The sequence below is a fragment of the Rhynchophorus ferrugineus genome, unplaced genomic scaffold (genome assembly GCF_030347505.1).
Source record: "Rhynchophorus ferrugineus isolate W39M unplaced genomic scaffold, kcgeb_rfMv2 rfM1, whole genome shotgun sequence".
Classification (NCBI taxonomy): Eukaryota; Metazoa; Arthropoda; class Insecta; order Coleoptera; family Curculionidae; genus Rhynchophorus; species Rhynchophorus ferrugineus.
The window spans coordinates 86,899,470-86,922,047 of NW_027472580.1; the positions used below are offsets into that span (position 1 = coordinate 86,899,470).

General features: G+C 32.4%; 2 protein-coding genes across 2 annotated transcripts in view; one reads left to right on the top strand and one right to left on the bottom strand.

Moving 5' to 3' along the window:
• Positions 1-22,578, top strand: part of LOC143200961 (glutamate receptor ionotropic, kainate 2) — a 196,886-nt gene that overhangs the window by 166,689 nt on the left and 7,619 nt on the right. Inside the window, exons 14-16 of the mRNA XM_076411779.1 lie at positions 6,080-6,278; positions 6,337-6,568; positions 20,651-20,766. Coding sequence (XP_076267894.1) covers positions 6,080-6,278; positions 6,337-6,568; positions 20,651-20,766 — 547 coding nt within the window. The remainder of the gene's footprint in view (positions 1-6,079; positions 6,279-6,336; positions 6,569-20,650; positions 20,767-22,578) is intronic.
• Positions 14,041-19,969, bottom strand: LOC143200950 (cytochrome b-c1 complex subunit Rieske, mitochondrial). Its single transcript, XM_076411754.1, has 4 exons — positions 19,644-19,969; positions 17,813-17,966; positions 17,638-17,740; positions 14,041-14,569 (listed from the first exon to the last, which is right to left on the bottom strand). Exons 1-4 carry the CDS (start codon positions 19,901-19,903, stop codon positions 14,409-14,411), a joined length of 678 nt encoding a protein of 225 aa, XP_076267869.1. The 5' UTR covers positions 19,904-19,969; the 3' UTR covers positions 14,041-14,408.

The following is a 22,578-nucleotide window of genomic DNA, read 5'->3' on the forward strand; positions in this document are numbered from 1 at the left end:
GTTTTACTCCAAATTTAATGCGTGCAGGCCAAGGCCAGTAATGAATGAACCAAAAATACTGGATCGATTTTAATCATGTTTTCATTGAGTGACATAGGCATATATATTTTATGCCCGTGCAAAGTCGGAGCGGGCCGCTATGTTTTTATATACAACGTTCATATTTTTTCTGTAGTGTACTTAATTTAGTATCAGCATTGCACCCGTGCGAAGCCGGGGCGGGTCGCTAGTTACATATATACTCATATACAGATCAAAAAATCAACAGTAAAATCTACGACTTTTCTAACAGTTTTCATTAGACAAAAAGGTCATAAATATCCATTATCGTATGGTATAGGGATTGATACTTTGAGGATTATTTGAAAAAAAATATATTGATGGCAAAATAAACTTAAAATAAATAATTTTATAATGGCTTATTGAAGTTTATCCAGGTTAACGAACAACCTATAGAGATGTGTTCTGTTAATTTACTTCTATAGACCACAACACTAAACCTTGTCGATGTATCGGCGGGCGGGTTTCCCAATAATTTTCTCTTCTCTCAATCTAATTAAAAAGTTGTTCAGAGTTCCTCGGCTTCCCTCTAGCACCGATATTGTTCCCCGCTCTAAATTAATTTTAAAACATTTTGCAAAAACATCGAAATGCCAGCACAATAAGGCGACCTCGATAATCCTAACTACGAAACTTATTTTACAGTATTTAATTATTTATTTGATTTAGCTTTGATTCTTTATTTTATTATAGAGTCCAACATGTTTAATAGATTTTGTAGATAATTCTGTCTAATTGAATTGTTGCGATTATACATATTTGTTTACACCTTCTTCAACATTTTCAGCATATTTTATACTATTTATTAAATTCAATTTATTAATTTCAACTATTTATTAAATAATAGTAATATTTATTATTTTAATTTGAAAATATTACTTTCTCATTTTCTTATTTTTAGTATCAATTGATTATTTTGAAGTAAAAACATTTATTCATTGATAAATTGGCTAGTGGATTATGGCTAATGGATTCATATAAGATCAGATTACCGCAATTACTTGCAATAAAAATAAGTGCATAGCTTAGATTTACTCTGCTTTCGAACTCCCAGAATCCTTGACAGATGATGAAAATTATTAGTTGAATACGCTGGGGCTAATGGGGAACCTTGGAGGACTCCTTCTCTCGCTGACCGTATTATATTATTGTATTATATTAGTGTATTACCGATCTTTACTTCATAGGACATCTCCAGCAAAAAGGAACGCAGTAAAATTATCAAGTCTTCGGGTAAACCTGCTTCGATTCCTTTGTGTATTAGGCCGTTGTGCCGAACTTTATTGTACGAATTTGTTAGGTCTGAAAAGACCGCACAGAGCTCATATTTTCTCCTCGTGGCTAAGTGAATTTCTGCGGCCAATCTAGTGGCCTGATGTGCACATGAATGTTTGACTCTGAACCCGTGTTATTCGTCTAGTATGATATGGTTCTGCTCCGATTGAGTGTAAACAGGATCGCTTTTTCAACAATCTTGGACATTGAACTAAGCTGTGGACCTGTGGTTTGAAGGCGAAGAATTTGCAAATTTTTTCGGAATCACGGCCACCTGTGTATGTTTCCAAATTTTTGGGAAATATTGCAACTGCATGATGGAATTTATGATGTTATTTAATATCGAGAGCTGTTTGTGTGGGAGCTTTTTCAGTTGGAATACTGAAATTTCATGGTATCCAGGTGCTTTTTTCAGCTAGGAACATCTCACGTCGATAGCTTAATCATGAATTTATATTGTCTCAAGTCATAATTCTTTTCCCGTCACGAATATTACAAAAAGAATTAAATGATCTAATAAATAAGGTCTCCAAAACTATACAAAAGAAAAAATATTTTCGTAAAATTAAAATTAAGCAATTTCCTTCAACACAAATAAATGTAATTACATCTCAACAATAATATTAAAATTACAATCAATAGATATCACTGATGCATAATGAATTCATCGATTATTTTAGTGACTATTATATCATTTTAGTTTCACATAACTCTAAATTCGAAATATATTTACCAATAACATCAGCAGCACTAAAAATTACGCGACAGCTATTCGAAATCGTTTACGATTAACTACCAAACCCAATATAAAATATCGGAACATTCTTAAATCAATCTAAGAATTTAATTGAAAAACTATCTGAAAAGCTTGTCCACTTTCTAACTATCTTATCTTAATTCAGCCCCTACTGCCTGTTTATAGTAAACAGATTTCCCAACTTTTTATTACTTCAGCGATTGATTTCGGCTAGATTAGCTCCCCCGGGTATTTTTGAAAATTTCCCCAATTTCAAGTCGTTCGAAGGCAGACATGCAGACTTTACGATCGAAGTTGAATGGTGGATTTCAAATCTAGCTCAGTGTATTTGCGTCGATATTTTCAATTCGGTCGGTTTGTCGCGTCTATTTCTTTATTGCCAATTTGATATTTAGTCTAATAGATTAACAATAATAACATAAAAACTAAATTTTCAGGCTAAAAAAATATTAAAAATACTATATTACATTGCTCTAAAAAAATATAACAAAATAACGTAGTTCTTGCTCCAGCAGAATTTTTTTTTATTAAGGCAAAAAGCGATACAAAATTGGGCTTATTGGACTTGGAAATACATTCATTGGCCTATATGTAAATTCTAATTCGTAAGTATAATGAAAGAAATGTTTAATCATGTAAGACTAAATATTTAAACAAACCAGTGTGAACATATTCAAATTTATCAAAAAGATATTATTACAATTTTCCGTATAAGCCATTTTACAATCATTTCCAATTTAGACAACGTTATAAATTGTACGTATCCATATTATAGAGAGTTTTAATTAAAATAGAAACAGATTTTCAGTTTAATAGTGAAATATATAGCAGCAGCAATATGAGTTTAACCAACTGCTGTTATTCCTGTTTCAATTATTTACTTAATCAATATATAATATAGGAAACACACGTATTGATTTAATAAAACGTTGTTTAATATTTACTTTATATTTATTCAAAACTCTCCTCAATTTATTTATATTTAATTGACTTTGAAGTTCAATTGAAATTGTATTTTACTCTTTGCGATTCCACAATCTGCCCTATAGGCAATAAGTATTTCTTATGTCTATATTATACCTACATGGCATGCAGAAAATCATCAAAATATTATCTGATTCTAAAGCTTATTCTAGAGTCTACATATGTCCAATAATCAGATCAGGTGGTGTTAAACGTTTTAGTCTAAGCACTTCACTATCACGTCGCATATTTAGCTGATTAGCGAGTACTTTGGGATGCACTGACACTCTTTCGAGGTACTTCACACAAACACGTTGGATTACACTCGCTGTAGGTCCTAGATGAATATCGCCGTGTATCACTTTATTTGAAATATAGTACGGAGCATCAACAATGGTACGCAACACTTTATTTTGGAACCGTTGAATGACGGATTTATTAAATTTGCCAATGACCAAATAGGTTTGAGTATAGCCTCATACAGCAAAACCTTGCTATCTAATGATAACTTGTATTTGCGCCCGATGAGCCAATATATTTGATATAATTTCAGTCGAAGTTGTTTTCGTTTAGAGAGTATCTGCTTCTTGCAGGTTAGGCGTCGATCTAAGTGCATACCAAGATATTTAACTTGCTCTGCTTGGGGGAGTTGGCGATGATTTATATTCACTGGTGGACATGTTCTTCTACACAGGGTAAACGTTACATGAGTGGATTTTGGTTCATTGACTTTAATGCGCCATGTCTCCAACCATAATTGAATTTGATCCAGGTGGGTTTGCAGGTTAATTGATGCTGTGACTGGATCTTCATGGGATGCCAAGATTGCTGTGTCGTCTGCGTATATTGGCACATTAGTTATTTTTATGCAAAAGCAGCCGAACAATATCTTTTGGCATTTAGGTCAGTGTTTATTTTGCATTTAAATGTTTTGCATTGTAACCTCCTCCGGCTATAAATCTATTACCTAGTGTACTGAAGAATTCTTGAAAATGTTCTACCTTGTTGTTATATTTGGGTGGGCAATAAACCGCAGACATTGTTAATGGTCCATGGACTTCCTCTATGGTTATACTGGTGGCTTGCAGGTAGTCTTTGCGGAATTTTTCTTTTTCGAAATGCTTTATATCATATCGAATTATTATGGCATCAGGGTGATTTGTATGATAAAGTTTATATTTGGGAATTTTTAAATAATGCTTGTCCGTAAAATGTGTTTGGGAAACCATCATAACGTCAATATTTTGTTCAGTTACGAACATTTTTAATTCCCTGGCGTGTTGTTGGAGCCCATTGGCATTCCAGACGGCTATTTTGTAGCTAATGGTTTCAGGCATTAGGCAAGGTTTGCTGACGACAGTTGTGAGTAGACCAAGCATCGTACTCATTTGATCCATTAGTTTGGCCATCATGTTTTATAATCTAGAAATGTTGCTGCTAGTTTCAGTAGGTTGTGATGTGGTTTCTAGATTTTGTGCAGAACCATTTTCAACTATTTAGGCATAAGTTATGTCTGGTTGACTTGGTTTGGTGGGTAGACTGGTAGGTGTGGAATGTTTTTGTTGCTATTGGTGACTTTTTTCTGTTTTGCCTTATTATTTCCATTAGGTTTTATATCAATATTGAACATAGGCAGTTTTTTTTGACGTGCGATGTCGTATATTGTAAACATTTACTATATCGTGGCCTTTTTCAGCTAGGGCTACCTTGATGTTATTAAAGTCCGTCCTGTGATGCAATCCTTTTAACACGAATTTAAGTGTTCTCTCGGATTTTGACCTGAATGTATGGTATTGTGTGCTTCTTTCATCTAATTCTATTAGTAGAACTTTAAAGTGCTCCGGTTCGAACTCTTGGATTTTTATTGTTTCATAGCTCACTGTTTTAATTGTGTAGTTCGTAGTAATGGTTTCAATAGATCATGGATGTGTTTTATTAGTCCTACCTTATAGACTGTTATTGGTTGTGGTTTGGGAACAACTTTTTGAGGGCTTATTTGTATATTCTCTTCAATTTCTTCTGAAAGATTGCTAAAGCTGTTTTTTATCTCTATTGGTTTCTGTAACCAATAATCACTGACTCTTCAAGGTTGGAACCGAATTAATTGAAAAGTAAATATTTAATCATATAGATATCCATATTTTCATGGTTAGCGTTTTTATATAGAGGGATTTAGTATATAAACTTATACAACAATAAACATGTACTATTTAACTATATAAATAGAAACGATTGTTTATCAATAGACTCTATAAAAAGACTCTCTTCTAATTAGGCTTTGACTCTTGATATATATTTATCTAGTTATCTAGCTTATTGAATGTAACTTAAAATTTATTTGATTTGGTAGTTACTAAATAACCATATTTTTCTCTGTACAGAAACTAAATCTCCACTTATACATGTTTTAGGGAAATGCACATAATAATTTTAATTACCTTAAATAATTTCAGAGAATTCTATTTTCAAAATGTACTGAAGAAAAACATTGCAATCCTAAAATATTTTTTAAAAAAAGAATCACTATTACATTTTCCACAGCTATAGAGTTAAAAGCCGATACATGATGGAAAAGTAATAAATTTAATTATGAATTCAAACATTTAAGTCTAATTTTTGTACTTTTTAAATAACAAAATTAAAATAATGAAAGACAAAAGGCAACGGATGTAACAAGTTGCACCAATTAAATTTGTGTACGTATGACAAAACAATGCATAAAAATATCACAAAATGGACTATTGTTAACAAAAGGCTTCAAAATATGAATGAAAATGGTAACATTCATACTACTAAAGCATGGGTTCCATATTTTAATAGTATAACTGTATAATTATGGTATGCATAGTAAGTGTAGTATGTAGAATAATTATCGTATTTTTATTTGTTCATGCACGTGCTTGTTTGCTTTGCAGTTGCGTTGCAATTTTGCTTGTATGCTTCTATGTTGTTTACATCATATTATTATATTTCATCATTATAACAATATTTTGATTAAACAATTTATATTTGTCTTATCTCTAGAGCGGTATCAACAAGAATGGTAGCCGGAATGTGGTGGTTCTTCACGCTAATTATGATCTCTTCCTACACTGCCAACCTAGCTGCCTTCCTCACTGTCGAACGTATGGACTCACCCATCGAAAGCGCTGAGGATTTAGCCAAACAAACTAAAATCAAATATGGTGCTCTCCGTGGAGGATCCACAGCCGCTTTCTTCAGGGTAAACATCAAGAATTATCTCCTATCGACAAGACATTACACATCAAAATATTTAACAGGATTCTAATTTTTCGACGTACCAAAGAATGTGGGCTTTCATGGAATCCCAACGTCCATCTGTGTTCACATCAAGCAATCAAGAAGGCGTCGAGCAAGTGGTTAAAGGAAAGGGAAGCTACGCATTTCTGATGGAGTCAACTTCCATCGAGTACGTCATCGAAAGGAACTGCGAACTCACTCAAGTTGGTGGAATGCTGGATTCGAAGGGATATGGAATAGCGATGCCTCCAAGTAAGACAATAAATTTGTTTTTATTAAATTTTCAGTAAACTTTCCCGTATAATTATTAGATGATTGAATATATTTTGATCAGAGATGTCTGTTAGTGAAAATACGAAGAATAAATGTCAATAACTATAAAACTACCTGACCTAACTGTTAAATTCGATGCTTTTGATTCGATTTAGATTTTATAAATTTGTACTTCTTTATTTTTTGATCTGACGCAATGTGCTGTCAAAGTTCAACAGAAAGTTTTATAAACTTTTGATGATGATGCTCCATCATATCCCAATTATCGATTTTGGTTATAAGAATTTAAAAGCAGTGATTTTGATGTTGATAGTCAAGAACTGCTTGGAAAATCAAATAAGTTAAAAATCAATAACTGCTAAGGCCTATTTGGCCAAATCATAGATCAGCCTCTCAAGGAGCTTTTACACAACTTAATAGTTAATGAAACAACGGTTTCCAGATATTTTCATGTGGTAATATGCTATTATATAGAATATGCTATTTCAAATCGTTTCAACATCACGGTTTCATTGCTTGTCAAACAAGAAATTAAGAGTTTTCTATAGCATACTGTAATTGCTGTTGAAAAGTGGATCTACCACGATATACATTCCAAAGAAATGTTTTAAAATCCAGGCCAACCTGTGAAGATCTGATCCAAAATCTATATATAGAACCTCTGCTAGGATTACCATAAACAAACTGAACCGCCATCATATTTGTAAGTGGCAATAACATTAAGATTTCAACAATAAGTTGAAATTTTGATAACGTTCTTCAGAATTCATTTGCAATTCCAAAAAGGCGCGACTCATCTTATTCATTATCAAGATTGGGTTAATACATTCGGCGATAGCCTGACGTAAGACTGTTTCAATTGGTACACATACACCCGAGACATAATCTACTACAACAAAACCACCATCAATTAGACGAAAAGTAGTAGATATTTCAGAAGAGAAATCTACATACCCAGGGGACTCGATCAAATTAATCTAGAAACCTTCATCTACTTTTTTGAGCTGACTGGTATTGGAAATGATAAGAAAATTGTTATCTTGCATCTTTTATCTCGATAATGGTTTTTTTTCTAATTAAGCCTATAATTTAGTTTAAGGGATTAAAAAAAAATCGAAGCTTTATACAAAATATCTATACAGTGTATTTCATTCAAAGTATTATCCATCTACTTTTTTCCCTCGTTCCGACAATTTAGGGATTCCATTTCAAAAGAACAATGAATCTTTTGAGGCTTTCCGCAAACCGGTCCATATTTTGCTATCCTCATAAGAAATAAATATAGGTTAATAAAATATAGGCGTTGCTCATATAAGTCACGAATCATGTTAGAGAAATTAGTAATCAGAAGGCGCAAGGCGTGGAGAATAAGACGGGTGGGGAGCACTTCCCATTTTAATATTTCTAAGTATATTTTCACCTATGTTGCAATTTTGATTTTACAATGTGTGGCGTTATCATGCTGAAGGATAATATTGTTGTACCTTTGCTCGTATTTTTCTTTTTTTTTCACATAGCTCGGCACAAACGAATCCATTTTAATCGATGACCATCCCCATTAATGGTTTCACTAAGTTTTAGCAGCTTATAGTATACGATATTTCGATACGAAATCCATTAAAATTAATTTAGACTCATTGAAACATCTTTAACGCCAACTGTAAAACGATTCTCATTTCACATCTCAAAAATAGATCACACCCCATTTCAATAGGACGGAGAGACATTTGCTCTCCATAAAAAAGTTTCCTACCAATGCCATTAAGTCATCGTAAAAGATGGCTTTTACAATTTTCTTCTTATCTCGCAAAAATAATGAACTCTTCGAAGGAGGGCGTCGTTATAAAACCGCCACAAAACTAAACAAATAAGGCCGTAAAATTTGATAATGGGGAAATTCCGTTTAACTGCTCTCTTGTTCCTTGAAATGAAATTGTCTGGCAAACACGGGCACGCTAGTTGCGAGAAATAGGCACAAAGTAGGTCCTGGAGTTCGCAGGAACAACTTAACAAATATTTAAATTTAGCTAATCCAAAACACTGCAGTAACAATTCAACCTTTTTTTGTTAGTTTGTAAGTAATCCCTGTCTAAAATTCCTTCTAGATTCTCAAAAATAAACACATTACTGGCCTATTTCTGGATTCTAACTCTGAAGTGCAGCACAACCTACCATTAGAGATGCAACACTATATCCTTCACAACTCTTGCAACATCTGGCCGAATGTTGTCATGTAAGAGCATGACATTGCGTCTAATCTTGGTTATTGCTGATCTTTTTTGCAACAATCACTAATTCAATTTGTTTATTTAGTATCGGTAGACATTATACAGTAACAGTTTTATTACGTTTTAGCAGCTCGCAATATACTAAATCTTGTTGATCTTACCATTTGCATAGTACGATTTTCTAGCCGTTAATATTCCTCTTCAGTGTTGATGGCTATCCTTAACTAACTACATGATTTCTACTTCTGCTGCGCAATCTCAATAGGCCATAGGAACAATGAAAAAGTGATGTTGAAAAGGGCCGAAATGGTATATTCAATTGATTTTGAATTGTTGAAATCAAAACCGACATTTGTTTGGCTTTGATTTAATACCAAATACTCTGATATCAAACAACAGCTTTTTTGAATTCAAACATCAAACATTTTGTGTCGAAAAATGTCGAAAATGCAATTTTGAGCAGTCTATGATGAGTATCTGTAAATATCTCAAAGAAATATTTCAAGAGAAAGTCGTTATTTTAAATAGAGAAATATTACGTCCATTAAAGGCTGTATAACTACAAGTTTTTTATATTAATATTTCTTATTTTCACCTATAGAGGTCGCTGATCAAAATAATACATAAAATTAAGATAATATTTTATCATCTGCTGTCATCCTTTTTTATGTCATTGTAGCTTTTGGTAAAGTCTAATGGGCCAGTTAACTATAGAAGAAATTTCTGAAGAGACTGTGTCTCCAATTTTAGCGAAGGACATGAATTTTTTCATTTAATAAAGGACAAAAGAACCTGGTTGGTTACCACTTTTTTTATATAGAATTTCGTTGTTCTATGCTACTCCACAAGTTGGACATTTATTGTGAATGTGAATGTGAATTGCGTGTCTTCTACAAAATGTCGGAAAGGTTTTATATGTTCTCGTTAACTTCTACCTCCTTGCCTAGATATTCTCAATATCATAAAACTTAGATTTTCAGGTGAAAATCTTGCTAGACCTTTGACTGTGAAACTTAAAAATAACCTTTTATATTTAAATATTTCCTAAATATTCAGAAAAATACTTTTTGATAAAAAAAATCATGTTTTAATCTGTATATTTTGGAAATACTTTTTTTTCTATTTTTGTCGTCCAATTTGTCCAAAATTTTGTTTCGTAAACATCCCAGTTTACCGAACAAGAAATTTCTATATATAGATAAAGGTAAAAGTTTTCTTTCCAAGAATAAATTGGTACACGTATGAACTTTTATAAAATATATCAACATCAATTATTTATATCATTATGGTATTTGGTTTGAAAAAATAGTATATAACAAAAATAATTTCGAATACTCAAAAACCCTGAAGAAACAGAGTTTTGATGACGAATTTCTCTTAAAACAAACCAATTTCCAATGATATATAATAATGATAATGTGGCATTAATTAACCCACAGTATAAATATTCACCAAAAAAAATTATTCAATAAATTTATCATAAAACAATGGTCTTAGTGCTTCATCGTTTAGAAATGACAAAGAAATTACGCTCAGCCGTTAAAACATCTTTAGTAAATAAACCATTAGAAATATTAAATTTATAATATGTTAAAACATCAATTATTAAAATAGTTTAGAGAATTCTCAAAGTATAAAGTGAAAACTCTGACTCTCCGGTAAGAAACCGTTTAAACTAGTTCTTTTATGACACGATCATAAAATTATTTTAAACATGAAATAAAAGAAGCGCGGTACTTGAATTTAATGTATATAAATCAATGGATCGATTTTCATTTGCGGATCTCTAACGGAACGATACGAAATCAAACTATTTTTGAAACAAATAATTTAATGCAACAGTAATGGGTAAAAATTACGATCATATAAATACTGGAAAATCTTCACAAACATCTGCAAAGCACATATTGATGTTCAGAAAATATTTGGTAAGATTGAAGATGAATTTCTAATGATGAGCTGTTCGGATATAGCCAAACTATTAATTAGTAAGTTAATTCCATAAAATAGAACGTGACCAACAATAACCCATGAAGGCTTGCGATTATAACTGCAAGATCATCTAGACGGCCCCATTTATTATTTATTATTTTTATGTAATTTATATCAAACCAATAAATAAATAATATATTTCTCCTTTCCCAAGAAAGCGAAAATAATTTCATAAATATATTTTTAAATTAAAATTCAGTCTCGAAATCAATTTTACTGTAAAATAATTTCAATATAAATGAATAAAAAAAATAATCGATCGACGAATTTGTTAAGTGCTACCTGTGGGACCTTTAGAGGTCATTTAATTCGAACTTTCACTGGATCTCTAAATTTCAACATAATTAATTGCTGTTGGCCTAGGAGAAACCTGGGGTACTATATTGCTAAACAACCCAGTTTGGTGGTTAGTGACCCGCCAAACATTTTAAATTACCTTAAGTATTAATATAATCAGCATTATAATCAGAATTATAATTAGCAATAATTAAGGATTGGCTAAGAAACCCTATGGTATTTTATGGTAACTAAAAAAATATTTATACTTAAAAAATCCTGATAAACTGGCAAAATAATTCGGATTATATAAGTCTATATCACTGCTATCTGTGATATCCAAATTATTTGAGAAATCTCAATTGAACTACTTTTTAAAATACCATAGTTTGTATTCAAGAACCAGCCAAATGCATAGAGTAACAACGCCTATTGAAAATGCATTTAGGACTAATTTACAAAATTAGAAAATTGCTGAAGACATATTTTATTTATGGTTTCTTATAAGGGAACATTCTCACTATTTAAAGCTATTTAGGCTGGAATTTTGAGCGGTAGTGTCCTGGGGCCACTTTACACTGCCTATATACCAATAATATGTGGATAATAGGGTCACTATGGCAAAAGATCCTCGCTACATATATGCCTAAGAGTGTAAAAAAGTTCAAGATCTATAAATGGACTAGGGACTGGAAAATTGTCCAAATCAAATTTGCGTTCTGACGAAATTACAAAAGCATAATTATATCATTTGATATACATACGATTCCTCAATCATAACCTGTAAAATGCTTTGACATTCATCTCCATGGTAAGTTAAATTGAAATCATAGTATTAAACGAAAAGCAGAGCAGGTAAGCTCAAAACCGAACTCGCTAGTTTGAAGATACTTCCAAGTTGACGTAAAATCAAAGTATTTGGTTTATTAGCTCATTTTAAAGCCTATTTTTACTTATAGGTTTCTAATATGGGGTTGCGCCAAACTACTAAACCAATTAATAATCCAACCATACCATAACAACCAATACCTCGAAATCGATTTACGAAGTTATCTACACTAAAAAATTGTATAAGGTTACCAAATCACATCAAAGTGGAAGAAATGTGTTTACTGGACAACAAGCGGGAAATCAGAAAATTAAAGCGAACCAAGCCACATGAACATGTATAGTGTAGAATTGTACTCTTAATATTTGCTTAAGTAGTCTAATTTAATTTTAGTTTCGGACACACATAACGATTTATTGATGATTATAATAGAGTAATTTGTAAATAAAAATTGAACTAAACCAATGTAATGCTAACAGGTCAATTAAAAAGTCCCCGGCCTACCATAGTAAAACAAATTTTTTTGGAAAAATTAGTTTTTTTTTATTCAACATAATTCCCTCAAAGGATGATACACTGATTATAGAGACCATCCGACTTTTCGATACTATTTTTGTAGTACAATTTGTCCTTTGCTTCAAAATAGGCCTAAGTTTCGGCGATCACCTCTTCATTCGACGAAAATTTCTTGCCAGAGTGCATTTTTTTAAGATCTGAGAACTGGAAATCTGAGTCACAGGGGGCCAGAGCCGGAGAATACGGTAGATGAGGAGGCAATTCGAAGCCCAACTCATGGATTTCGCCATGGTTATCACCAACTTGTGATACGGTGCATTGCCTTGGTGAAGCAACTTTCTTTTTCTTCAAATGCGGCCGTTTTTCGGAAATTTCGTCCTTCAAACGGCCCAACAATGCTATATAATAGTCGCTGTTGATGGTTCTTCCCATTTTAAGGTTGTCAATGAAAATTACTCCATGCGCATCCCAAAATACAGACACCATAAACTTGCCAGCCGACTGTTACGTTTTCCCACGCTTTGGAGCATGTTCATCGTGTGCAGTCCACTCGGATGACTGTCGATTGGACTTCGGAGTGAAATGATGGAGCCACGTTTCATCCATTGTCACATATCGACGCAAAAACTCGGATTTATTACGCTTGATCATCTTCAAACACTACTCCGAAACATCAACTCGTCGATGTTTTGGTCAATAGTGACTTCGCGCGGCTCCCACTTGGCACGGAGCTTTCTCATACCTAAATATTCGTGAATGATATGATATACGGGTTCAGCTGATAACTTTGGAGTATCTGATATTTCATTTAATTTCAATTTACGGTCATTGAAAATCATTTTGTGGAAGTTTTAAATGTTTTTGTTCCTCTTTGGTGCTCATTTTACCACATCTAAACTTAGCTTACCAATCCTTGATAGTTGATTTTCCTGCGGCAGGGTCCGGAAACTCGGCATCAAGCCAAGTTTTTGCTTCAACTGTACCTTTTTCCCTTCAAAAAGTGATATTTTATCAACACGCGTAATTCCTTTTTATCCATTTTTTTCACAATAACAAAAGTTGCTTCACTCAAAATGCTATAATTCACAAACTAATGATCTGACAGCTGTCAAATTATACACGCATCTTTTGAGGGTTAAGGACAACTGAAAAATATATAGATTTAATTCTAGTAGCGCCATCCATATGTCCGGTTGGGGAATTTTTCAATTGACCTGTTAGATGTAATAAAAAAAGATGTCATCAGAAGATGGGGGTGTCATTGTCAGACACTGTTATACAGATAGCCTTATTGAAGATGTTCAATAGAGCAAAGACGGAAGGTTAATGGTACGCTTGCTTCAGCTTTTCAGTTCAGCCAGAAATTTTGCAGACGAAAATATAATTTTACTAGAAAATTATCAGAAACTCATTATGCAAAACATATTTCACTGATTATTGTATTATTATTGTAACAAGCTAACAAATTCACTTAAAACATGAAATAAACGAAATTTCTTTTTTCCTAACGCGTTAAAAAAGTAGCAAATGTTAGAGTATTAATTATACTTTAATAATTAAAAGTTTAGCTGTTGATATAAAATGTTTTGAAAAACTATATTTCAAAAAAAAGTAGCAAATTTTTACATATGTATAATATCAAACATGTAAATGGTTCATTCCCATATTTATATAGTGCAGATATTTATAATAGTTAACAATTAATGAGCTTATTCGTTCCGTTTTGTAATAATTATGCCATCGCTTGTCAGTCCTACCCATATCTAAATTTACGGCACAGCACATTTCATAATCACATTTAATTAATATCAAATTCGACAACGGGCATTGAAACGTATCTTGGTCCTTTGTGACTGGATCCCTTTTGTAAGAGGACCCTCCATTTAGATATTACTATTAACACATCTGCGATAATTATCAGGGACAGAGGAGAATCGAAATGGATATATTTATTTATAAATGCTACAGTACAAGAACGTCAACCCACTATCAGGGTATCGCCCACGATGCTATAGGGCGGCACCACTAGATTCGAAGGTGCAGGACCTTTGCGGGCCCTTCCAGAAATATCAAAATGGGATCCGTGACAGGGACAGTAGTAACCGCCAAAGTCGCCTTGATGCGAGAGTGGTACACAACCTTGAACATAAAAAGTAAATATTAATTTTAGTAGTACGTGAGGTGTTAATATCTGAAGAAAATCAAATAAGCAAATCAAACGTCAAATTAACTGAAACTTTATAATTTAATTTATTGTTATTCGTATGACTTTAAGAAGATTATCAATAAAATCACATGATTACATAGAAAAAATTAAAATGGTTCTATTGGTTGTGTTCTAATTCGAAATTATTATGAAAGCTGCAACGTAATAATGCATGTATTTTTGTTTAATAATTACATCTTAACATATATTAGACATGTTCTGTACAATTTTAATTCACAAATTAATTTATTACTACTGTTCTGTTGTACTTGTATTAATATATAAGCAAAACGTGTACGGGCTTGATACATCACTATGTAACAGGTCAATTGAAAAGTCCCCGGCCAGGCATATAGATGGCGCTACTAGAATTAAATCCATACGGTTTTTAGTTTGTCCCCAACCCTCAAAAGATGCGCGTATTATTTGACAGCTGTCGGATCATTAGTTTTTTGTGAATTATAGCATTTTGAGTGAAGCAACTTTTGTTATTGTGAAAAAAATGGATAAAAAGGAATTTCGCGTGTTGATAAAATATTACTTTTTGAAGGGAAAAATTACAGTTGAAGCAAAGACTTGATGCTGAGTATCCGGACACTGTACCAGGAAAACGAACCAGGATTGGTAAGCTAAATTTAGACATGGTGAAATGAGTACCGAAGATGGTGAACGCAGTGGACGCCCAAAAGGGGTTGTTACCGACGAAAACATTTTAAAAATCCACAAAATGATTTTGAATGACCGTAATTTGAAGTTAAATGAGATAGCAGACACTCTAAAGATATCAACTGAAAGTATACATCGTATCATTCACGTATATTCGGGTATGACAAAGCTCTGTGGAAAGTGGGTGCCTCGCGAGCTCAGTTTTGACCAAAAACAAGAACGAGTTGATGATTCAGAGTAGTGTGTGAAGATTATCAAGTATAATAAACCCGAGTATTTGTGTCGATAGGTGACAATGGAGGAAACATGGCTCCATCATTTCACTCCAAAGTCCAGTCCGGCTGGCAAGATTATGGCGTCTGTATTTTATTGGCGTATTAACTACCGTGAAAAAGAAAGGACCATCAACAGCGACTATTACATAGCGTTATTGGACCGTTTGAAGGACGAAATCGCCGAAAAACTGCCGCATTTGTAGAAAAAGATAAGAAGTGCTCTTCACCAAGACAATGGACCGCGTCACAAGTCAGTAAAATTTATGACAAAAATCCATGAATTTGACTTCCAGCGACTATTTCGTGTTCTCAGATCTTAAAAGAATGCTCGCTGAGAAGAAATTTTCGTCGAATGAAGAGTTTATCGCCGAAACTGAGGCCTATTTTGAACTAATAGAAAAATCGTATTAAAAAATGGTATCGAAAATTTGGAGGGTCGCTATAATCAGTGTATCACCCTTGAAGGGAATTATGTTGAATAAAAGGAGCTAATTTTGCCAAAAAAATGTGTTTTACTATGGTAGGCCGGAAACTTTTTAATTGACAGGTTATTTCCAAAATTAGAATAAAACTAATCTACTTGAGCTAAGGTAAAAAATACACTTATACATTAAACAAGTTCGTGTTGTTGGGTTCCTTAAAAAAACTGGTAAACTTCTGATTTCCTACGTGTTGTCCAGTAGCTATATTACTTCCATCTTGGTCTCATTTAGCAACCAATTTCACGTTTGAAAAAATCTAGAGTATATTGAATTCGAGTTGATCGTGCAGCTCTTCATTAGTTACGTAGTGATAATTGTATTTAATCGTGGAACTGTGTCTTGAGTGCGTTGTTATTTGTTAGTTTTAGGTCTAGTTGAGATTATCTTCCTACTAACCAGGACGGTGGTTTGACTTAGAGTATAACCTGCTTTGCTTTTTGTCTAATATGATATTTCCAGTTTAATCTTCCATCGATATATACTCCGAGGTATTTGGCTGATTCTGCTTGAGGAATCACACATCCGTCAAGTAATATATTTTTTTGTCACTTTGCCGCAACTCAAAATTAATATGGACAGTTTGGAGCTATTAAGCTATATTTTCCAGTCTCTAGTCCATTTGTAGATCGTGTTGACCGCTACCTGTAGTTTTCTTGTGAGACATCCAGGAATATTGCAGCAAGTTTTTAGCAACCGCTCTTACTCTGTGCACTTGGTCGATTGTTGAGTGGTGATTTCGAAATTCAATTCGGTTTGTCAGGATTTTTAGGCATAATTATTCGAGCAACCTTAAGACTTCCGGAACATAGTTCAGTCTCAAACAGGCATTAAATATATATGTCAACATGATTATTGATTTTCGTGGCAGCTATCTTAACAAACCAGGTGAAATATCATCAATTCCAGAAGACTTTAGAAGATTGAAGTTGTCGATATTTGTGGCAACTTCCATTGCAGAAATCAGTTTTACAGCTACATCGGGCTAAGATAAAGGATTTATATTTATTGTAGGATCTATATCATTCGGCTGAAATACGCTAGCTAAATGTGCTTCTAATAGTTCAGCATTCTCATCGTTGTGTCGAAGAGTGAAAAAATATTCGTAAGTGCGAGATTTAACAATGTGTGACTTTTTGTTATTATTCATGCTAAACAACCTTTACGTAGAAGGTTCTAATTAGAAGGAGATATTAATATTGCTGATCAGTTTTATATTTATAGTGCCTGTAAAAATGTTGACTGAATTTTAAACTATGCTTTTTTAGAAGGAGAAAATGCTTGAGAAATATGTTTGGAAATGGATATTACTATATATATATATATACATATATATATATATATATATATATATATATATATATATATATATATATATTTCCTTTGACCTTTGTATTTCAACATGATCGTTAATTGATAGTCAGTCAGCGGGCAGCATACCGCGTTATAGAATATATTATTACTTAGTATCTATATCAAGTAGATTACCTTGGAAAGGTAATAAATCAATCATTTTCAACAAGTATATTGTTAGCAAAGAAGCAGACAATATAGATGTAAAGTTATGAAAAGAATGCTTACCCAAATGAGTACAAACCCCTAGAACTACCAACCATTTAGGGTCTTTAACTCTTTTAGCATCCTCCTCAGGATCACGAAGCGTAGAAATTGGTATACTACGCACCTGAAATATACAATACAATGTTGCGTAGCCTCCAGCAAACAATAATAAGAGCAAAAAATATTTTAAAAAAACCTTCTCAATATCCTCGTCCTTACGATGCCAGACAAACAAAGGTTTTCCTCTCCATTTGAAGGTAACGTGCTTGTCTTCTGGTATATCGTTTAGCTTTATTTCGATTTTAGCCATTGCTAAAACATCTGCTGATGCCCACATATAAGTTGCGAATCTGAAAACGTGAGTTTATTTATCACTTTAATAGCAACTCAAAAATATCCAGAAGACATATCTTATTGGCACCACTTAAATGTTATTATATATTATTATATATATTAATTTAAGCCAGTCCCTCATAATGACATTATATAATATTATAATTTAATTACACAAAGATATTTTTGATAATACCTTTAAATACTAGTATAGTCTTGTATACGGATGTTTCTATATATCACTCAAAAAAATTAAAATGTTAAGTTATTAGAACTTCCTTAGAGATATATATTCATTTCACATTCTTCTTCAATGACAATTCGTAATCTATATTAGACAGATTTTTCCTTTTCGTCCAAGAATATTGCAAGACAGTATTCCTTTTCTTCGAATTCCTTTTAAACAACCGCTGTTACTATATGCACTTGTTCCACTGTTGAGTGGTGATTTCGAAATCCAAACTGGAAATCTGGTATTCTTGTAAATCGTTTTATATGTTTTAACAGCTGTTTCTCAAATTTCTCAAATAATTTTGAAATAGGACTGTAATATCCGACTTGTTTTTCCGGTTTGCCAGGATATTGAGCATAATTATTTCAGCAACATTCCGGAACATGCTTCAGTCTCAGACAGGCATAATCAATAACCTAGGTGAAATATCATCAATTCCACGAGGTTTTTTAGATTTGAAATTGTTGTGAATTTCTGTGCCAACTTTCATTGGAGAAATCAGATTTACAGCCACATCGGGCTGATAAACAAGTATCTACTGTAAATTTTATATCATTCGGTTGCAATGCTTAACCAAATGTTGTGCGAATAAATTAGTTTATTTTGATCACCTTTAATAGGTTATATTCTAATAATTGGTCTTTTAAATCCCAAGTTTAATCTTGGATTTGCTTTCCACGGCGAGTAATCTTTGTCTGCGTCCGGGCTTAATTAATTTACATATTTTTCGAAGTAACCCTGTGTAGATTATCTAATCTTTTGATTTGTCTGACTACTAATTCTATTACATATCGTTTTGTCTTCAGGATTTCTAGTTCCACGCCTTATTCTTCTGGCTTTTCGTCTTTCTTTTTTTTCATTTCATCAATTTTCTTATTTCAAGTGGTAGTCTACCACATATTATGCTTTCCCTCTTGATTCTGGGGTAGCTTCTTTTGCAGCAGACCGAATTTGTTTTATTGTCGATTCAGGGCCATCTGAACATGTCCCCGTTAGTAATATTAGGCTTCTTTGTTTGTGTTCTAGTGTTAATATTATTGATGATTAGATGATATTTCGCACAAGCTATCGATTTTTATTTGATTTGATGGGAAGCCGTTCAAATCTGTAGCTATAGATTTTGTAAAATGTTGGAAATAGCACTAGAGCAGATGCCATCTGACAGGAATAATATTGTCATCAGACCTGACAAAACACAAGTGGCTATTGCTACTGTTAACAAACAGAACATTTAATAGATACATTTAGGTGATACAATGTTTACTGGTTCTTCTAGTAAGTAATATATACTTAACATATACTAGTTATAAAATATATATTATTCAAAAACATTCACACATTCATTACGAAATCAACGTCTTTATTCTTGATACACTACTCATTCGATTTTAACATGTATTCATTTTTATTTCATTAACATCGTAGAAACTGCAACATTAGAATTCAAATCTAAACATTTTACCTTGTTATTTCGCTTTTAGCCCCGTACAATCCTGCGGTCAGGTACATTCCTGTTAACATGTACGTACAAAGTCTGCGACCATCTGCACTTTCGCTAGCATTGGCATGGCTCTCCTCCACGCTCTTTCTCATGTGTTTACTGAAATCCGGCACTCTCACGTCCGTGTGCGAGTTCCTTGACCCCACATAACCTCCAACAAATAGATTTTTCACACTTCGGGAAACTAGTAACATATAAGGGGGCGTTTTCCTCGACCACATCTCAAGCGATATGCTCTCGGTGGAGTTGATCGTACGCTAAGTCGACAACTAAATGACAGACGTCAGTTGGATAGTGCGGCAATCGAATTACGCTGTCAGAAACCCGGAACTATTTTTGAGTGACAGGCATCTTGTCAGATGAATTTTTTTATACTTGAAAGTTATTTGACTGTTATGGACTTTCTTATGAAAAGTTTAGTTTGTTCACAAAAGTATTTATGGAAATTTAAAAAGAAAATGATTCCAAATTAGTTAGTCGATAATAACTTATTTCTCTTCTATTATTGAATACTTCATTGAGATATCGTTGAGACGTACAATTTCTGATGATATATACTTTCAATTTTCAAAATTTTTTCGTTTATTCTACAACTCTATGGCCCAGCAATTAATGTTAACAGTACCTATTGTTAGGCTAGTTAAAAAGTTAATATTTCCATTGGATAATATTCCTGCTGAATTATTTATTATAATTCTAAAGAAAAAATATTAAGATTTACTATACATACTATATAAACTATACCGCTTTCATAATTTACCTTTATCTTTTAAGGAATGCTACCTAGGATGAAATTAAAAAGAAATGCTCCTATATAAGCTTACTCTACATGCTAGAGTTACCTAAAAGATACTATGACTAGTCAGTCCAGTTTTTGGATTACCATTTATTTAAATATTTTTGGGTTTTTCATATTTTCCGTCTTTCCACGTTTTCCTCAATTTTAATGAAATGTTTTTATTTTACAGATTCTCCATTTAGGACTGCAATCAGTGGAGCTATTCTAAAACTACAAGAAGAAGGAAAGCTACATATACTAAAAACCAGGTGGTGGAAAGAGAAAAGAGGCGGAGGAGCCTGCAGGGTAAGGGAGCTACTTTGAAATACAAATAGAACTTACAAATAAATGTTTATGATTTTGGTATATATTTTGAAGATAATGTAGAGAGATTATGTCCTAATATTATATACTAATTCGAATATTTGCTACCAACAAACAGTATTAAAAAAACAATAGTTAGATCGAATACGTACTCAATATATATTCAATAACGAAAGAACAAAAATTCAACAAGGAACAAAAAAACCAGGACTATAAATTAGTTTTAAAATTGTTTTTAAGTTTTGTTTATAATCTGAAAGTTTATTTTGAAAGATCGGTACAATGTATTTTATTCAAAGTATTGTCCATTAATAATCTCTACTTTCTCCCACCTTCCAAGAAATTTACAGATTCCATCTCGAAAAAAACGATGAATCTTTTAATCGACTCATTTTTGGTGCGTTCATAAGAAGTGAAGCACTGCTTTTTGCAGTGATTTTACAATATGTGATAGAACGTGGTCATGTTGAAATACTGTTGTGTCTTTGCACGTATTCTGTTGATTTTTCACACAGTGCTTGGCTTAAACGTATCAGTTGTAGTGATTAGCCATCCCCATCGAGTAATGCCTTCAAATCCTCGTGTTCAATGTTTTTTAGTGAGTTCTCCTTAACAACTTTGTTTGTACTCGTTATCAAAATCATTTTTAAAATATAGAAACCTGTATTCACATGTCGAGATCGTTCGGAGCATGGATGCGATAAGCTTTACACAACATTCGATGAACTTACATGTAAAATTTGCCGAAAAATTCGATTTACTCGGTATAAGTATATATATATATATATATATATATATATATATATATATATATATATATATATATATATATATATATATATATATCTCCGTGGTGGTCCAATTGGAACCAATTCAGAATCTGTTGGGTGGGGCACACACAGAGTTTTCGCATACCTTTAATCCAGAATAATCAGATATTTCTTTAAAATATTATTGTTAAGCTGATGTGATAAAGAATCAGAAGTAATTTAATGTAAAAACCATTCAGTATGCTTTTTAAGCACTAATTTTATGATATGAGATGCCATTACAATATTATTTTAGCTACTACCAACTGATGAGTTCTTGAAGTCGGCGCCGAGCCCAAACAAACAAAAATAATAAAATGCTGTGATATATAAACAAAATTAAATTATGAACAAAACAAATTTAATTTGTTGCTCGGTACTGACTTCGAAATGATCAGTTGGTGGTAGTTAAAATAATATTGTAAAAAGATAAATTGATTTAGCTCCGTATTGCTAAATTATGTGTATATAGTAAAATACAAAATATATGTAGTAGATAGGTGAAATAATTATTTTGCTTATTTTTATTTAATTATTACAACAAGTGTTATGTGCATGTTTTATTTTAAAACATTTGTTTATGTTAAAAATCTAAGTTTGATTATTTTTTTTGTTTTCAGTTAGATCGTTATTTATTTTTTGAAATCGGTTGAATTTTTTTGTTAAAAATATGTCATTTTGAATATAATAGACATTTTATTCGATGATTATTTCTTCCGATCTACTTATATAATATACTCAGATTGCTTTTTGCAGACTGTTATAAACTTTCTTGAAAACCAACCCAATTTGGCATGTTTTTTATTTTATTTTATAAATAATTTTGCACGAAAAAAAAACGTATTCTGTCAGCTACTTCAAAAACAGTTCACAAAATTCAGTAATCTAAAGTACAAATTGGGTTACAAAATATTTACCCGATTTGACTTCATGTGACTTTTTATTCTTCTCCCACCCCCAATAATTATTTCGTATCATCATGATG

Coding starts and splice junctions, on each gene's coding strand:
- LOC143200950 (XM_076411754.1), bottom strand. CDS start 19,903: ATGTGGTCGAGGAAAACGCCCCCTTATATGTTACTAGTTTCCCGAAGT. Junction 17,967..19,643: donor GCTAAAAGCGAAATAACAAG/GTAAAATGTTTA, acceptor TCACGTTTTCAG/ATTCGCAACTTATATGTGGG. Junction 17,741..17,812: donor AGGACGAGGATATTGAGAAG/GTTTTTTTAAAA, acceptor TGTATATTTCAG/GTGCGTAGTATACCAATTTC.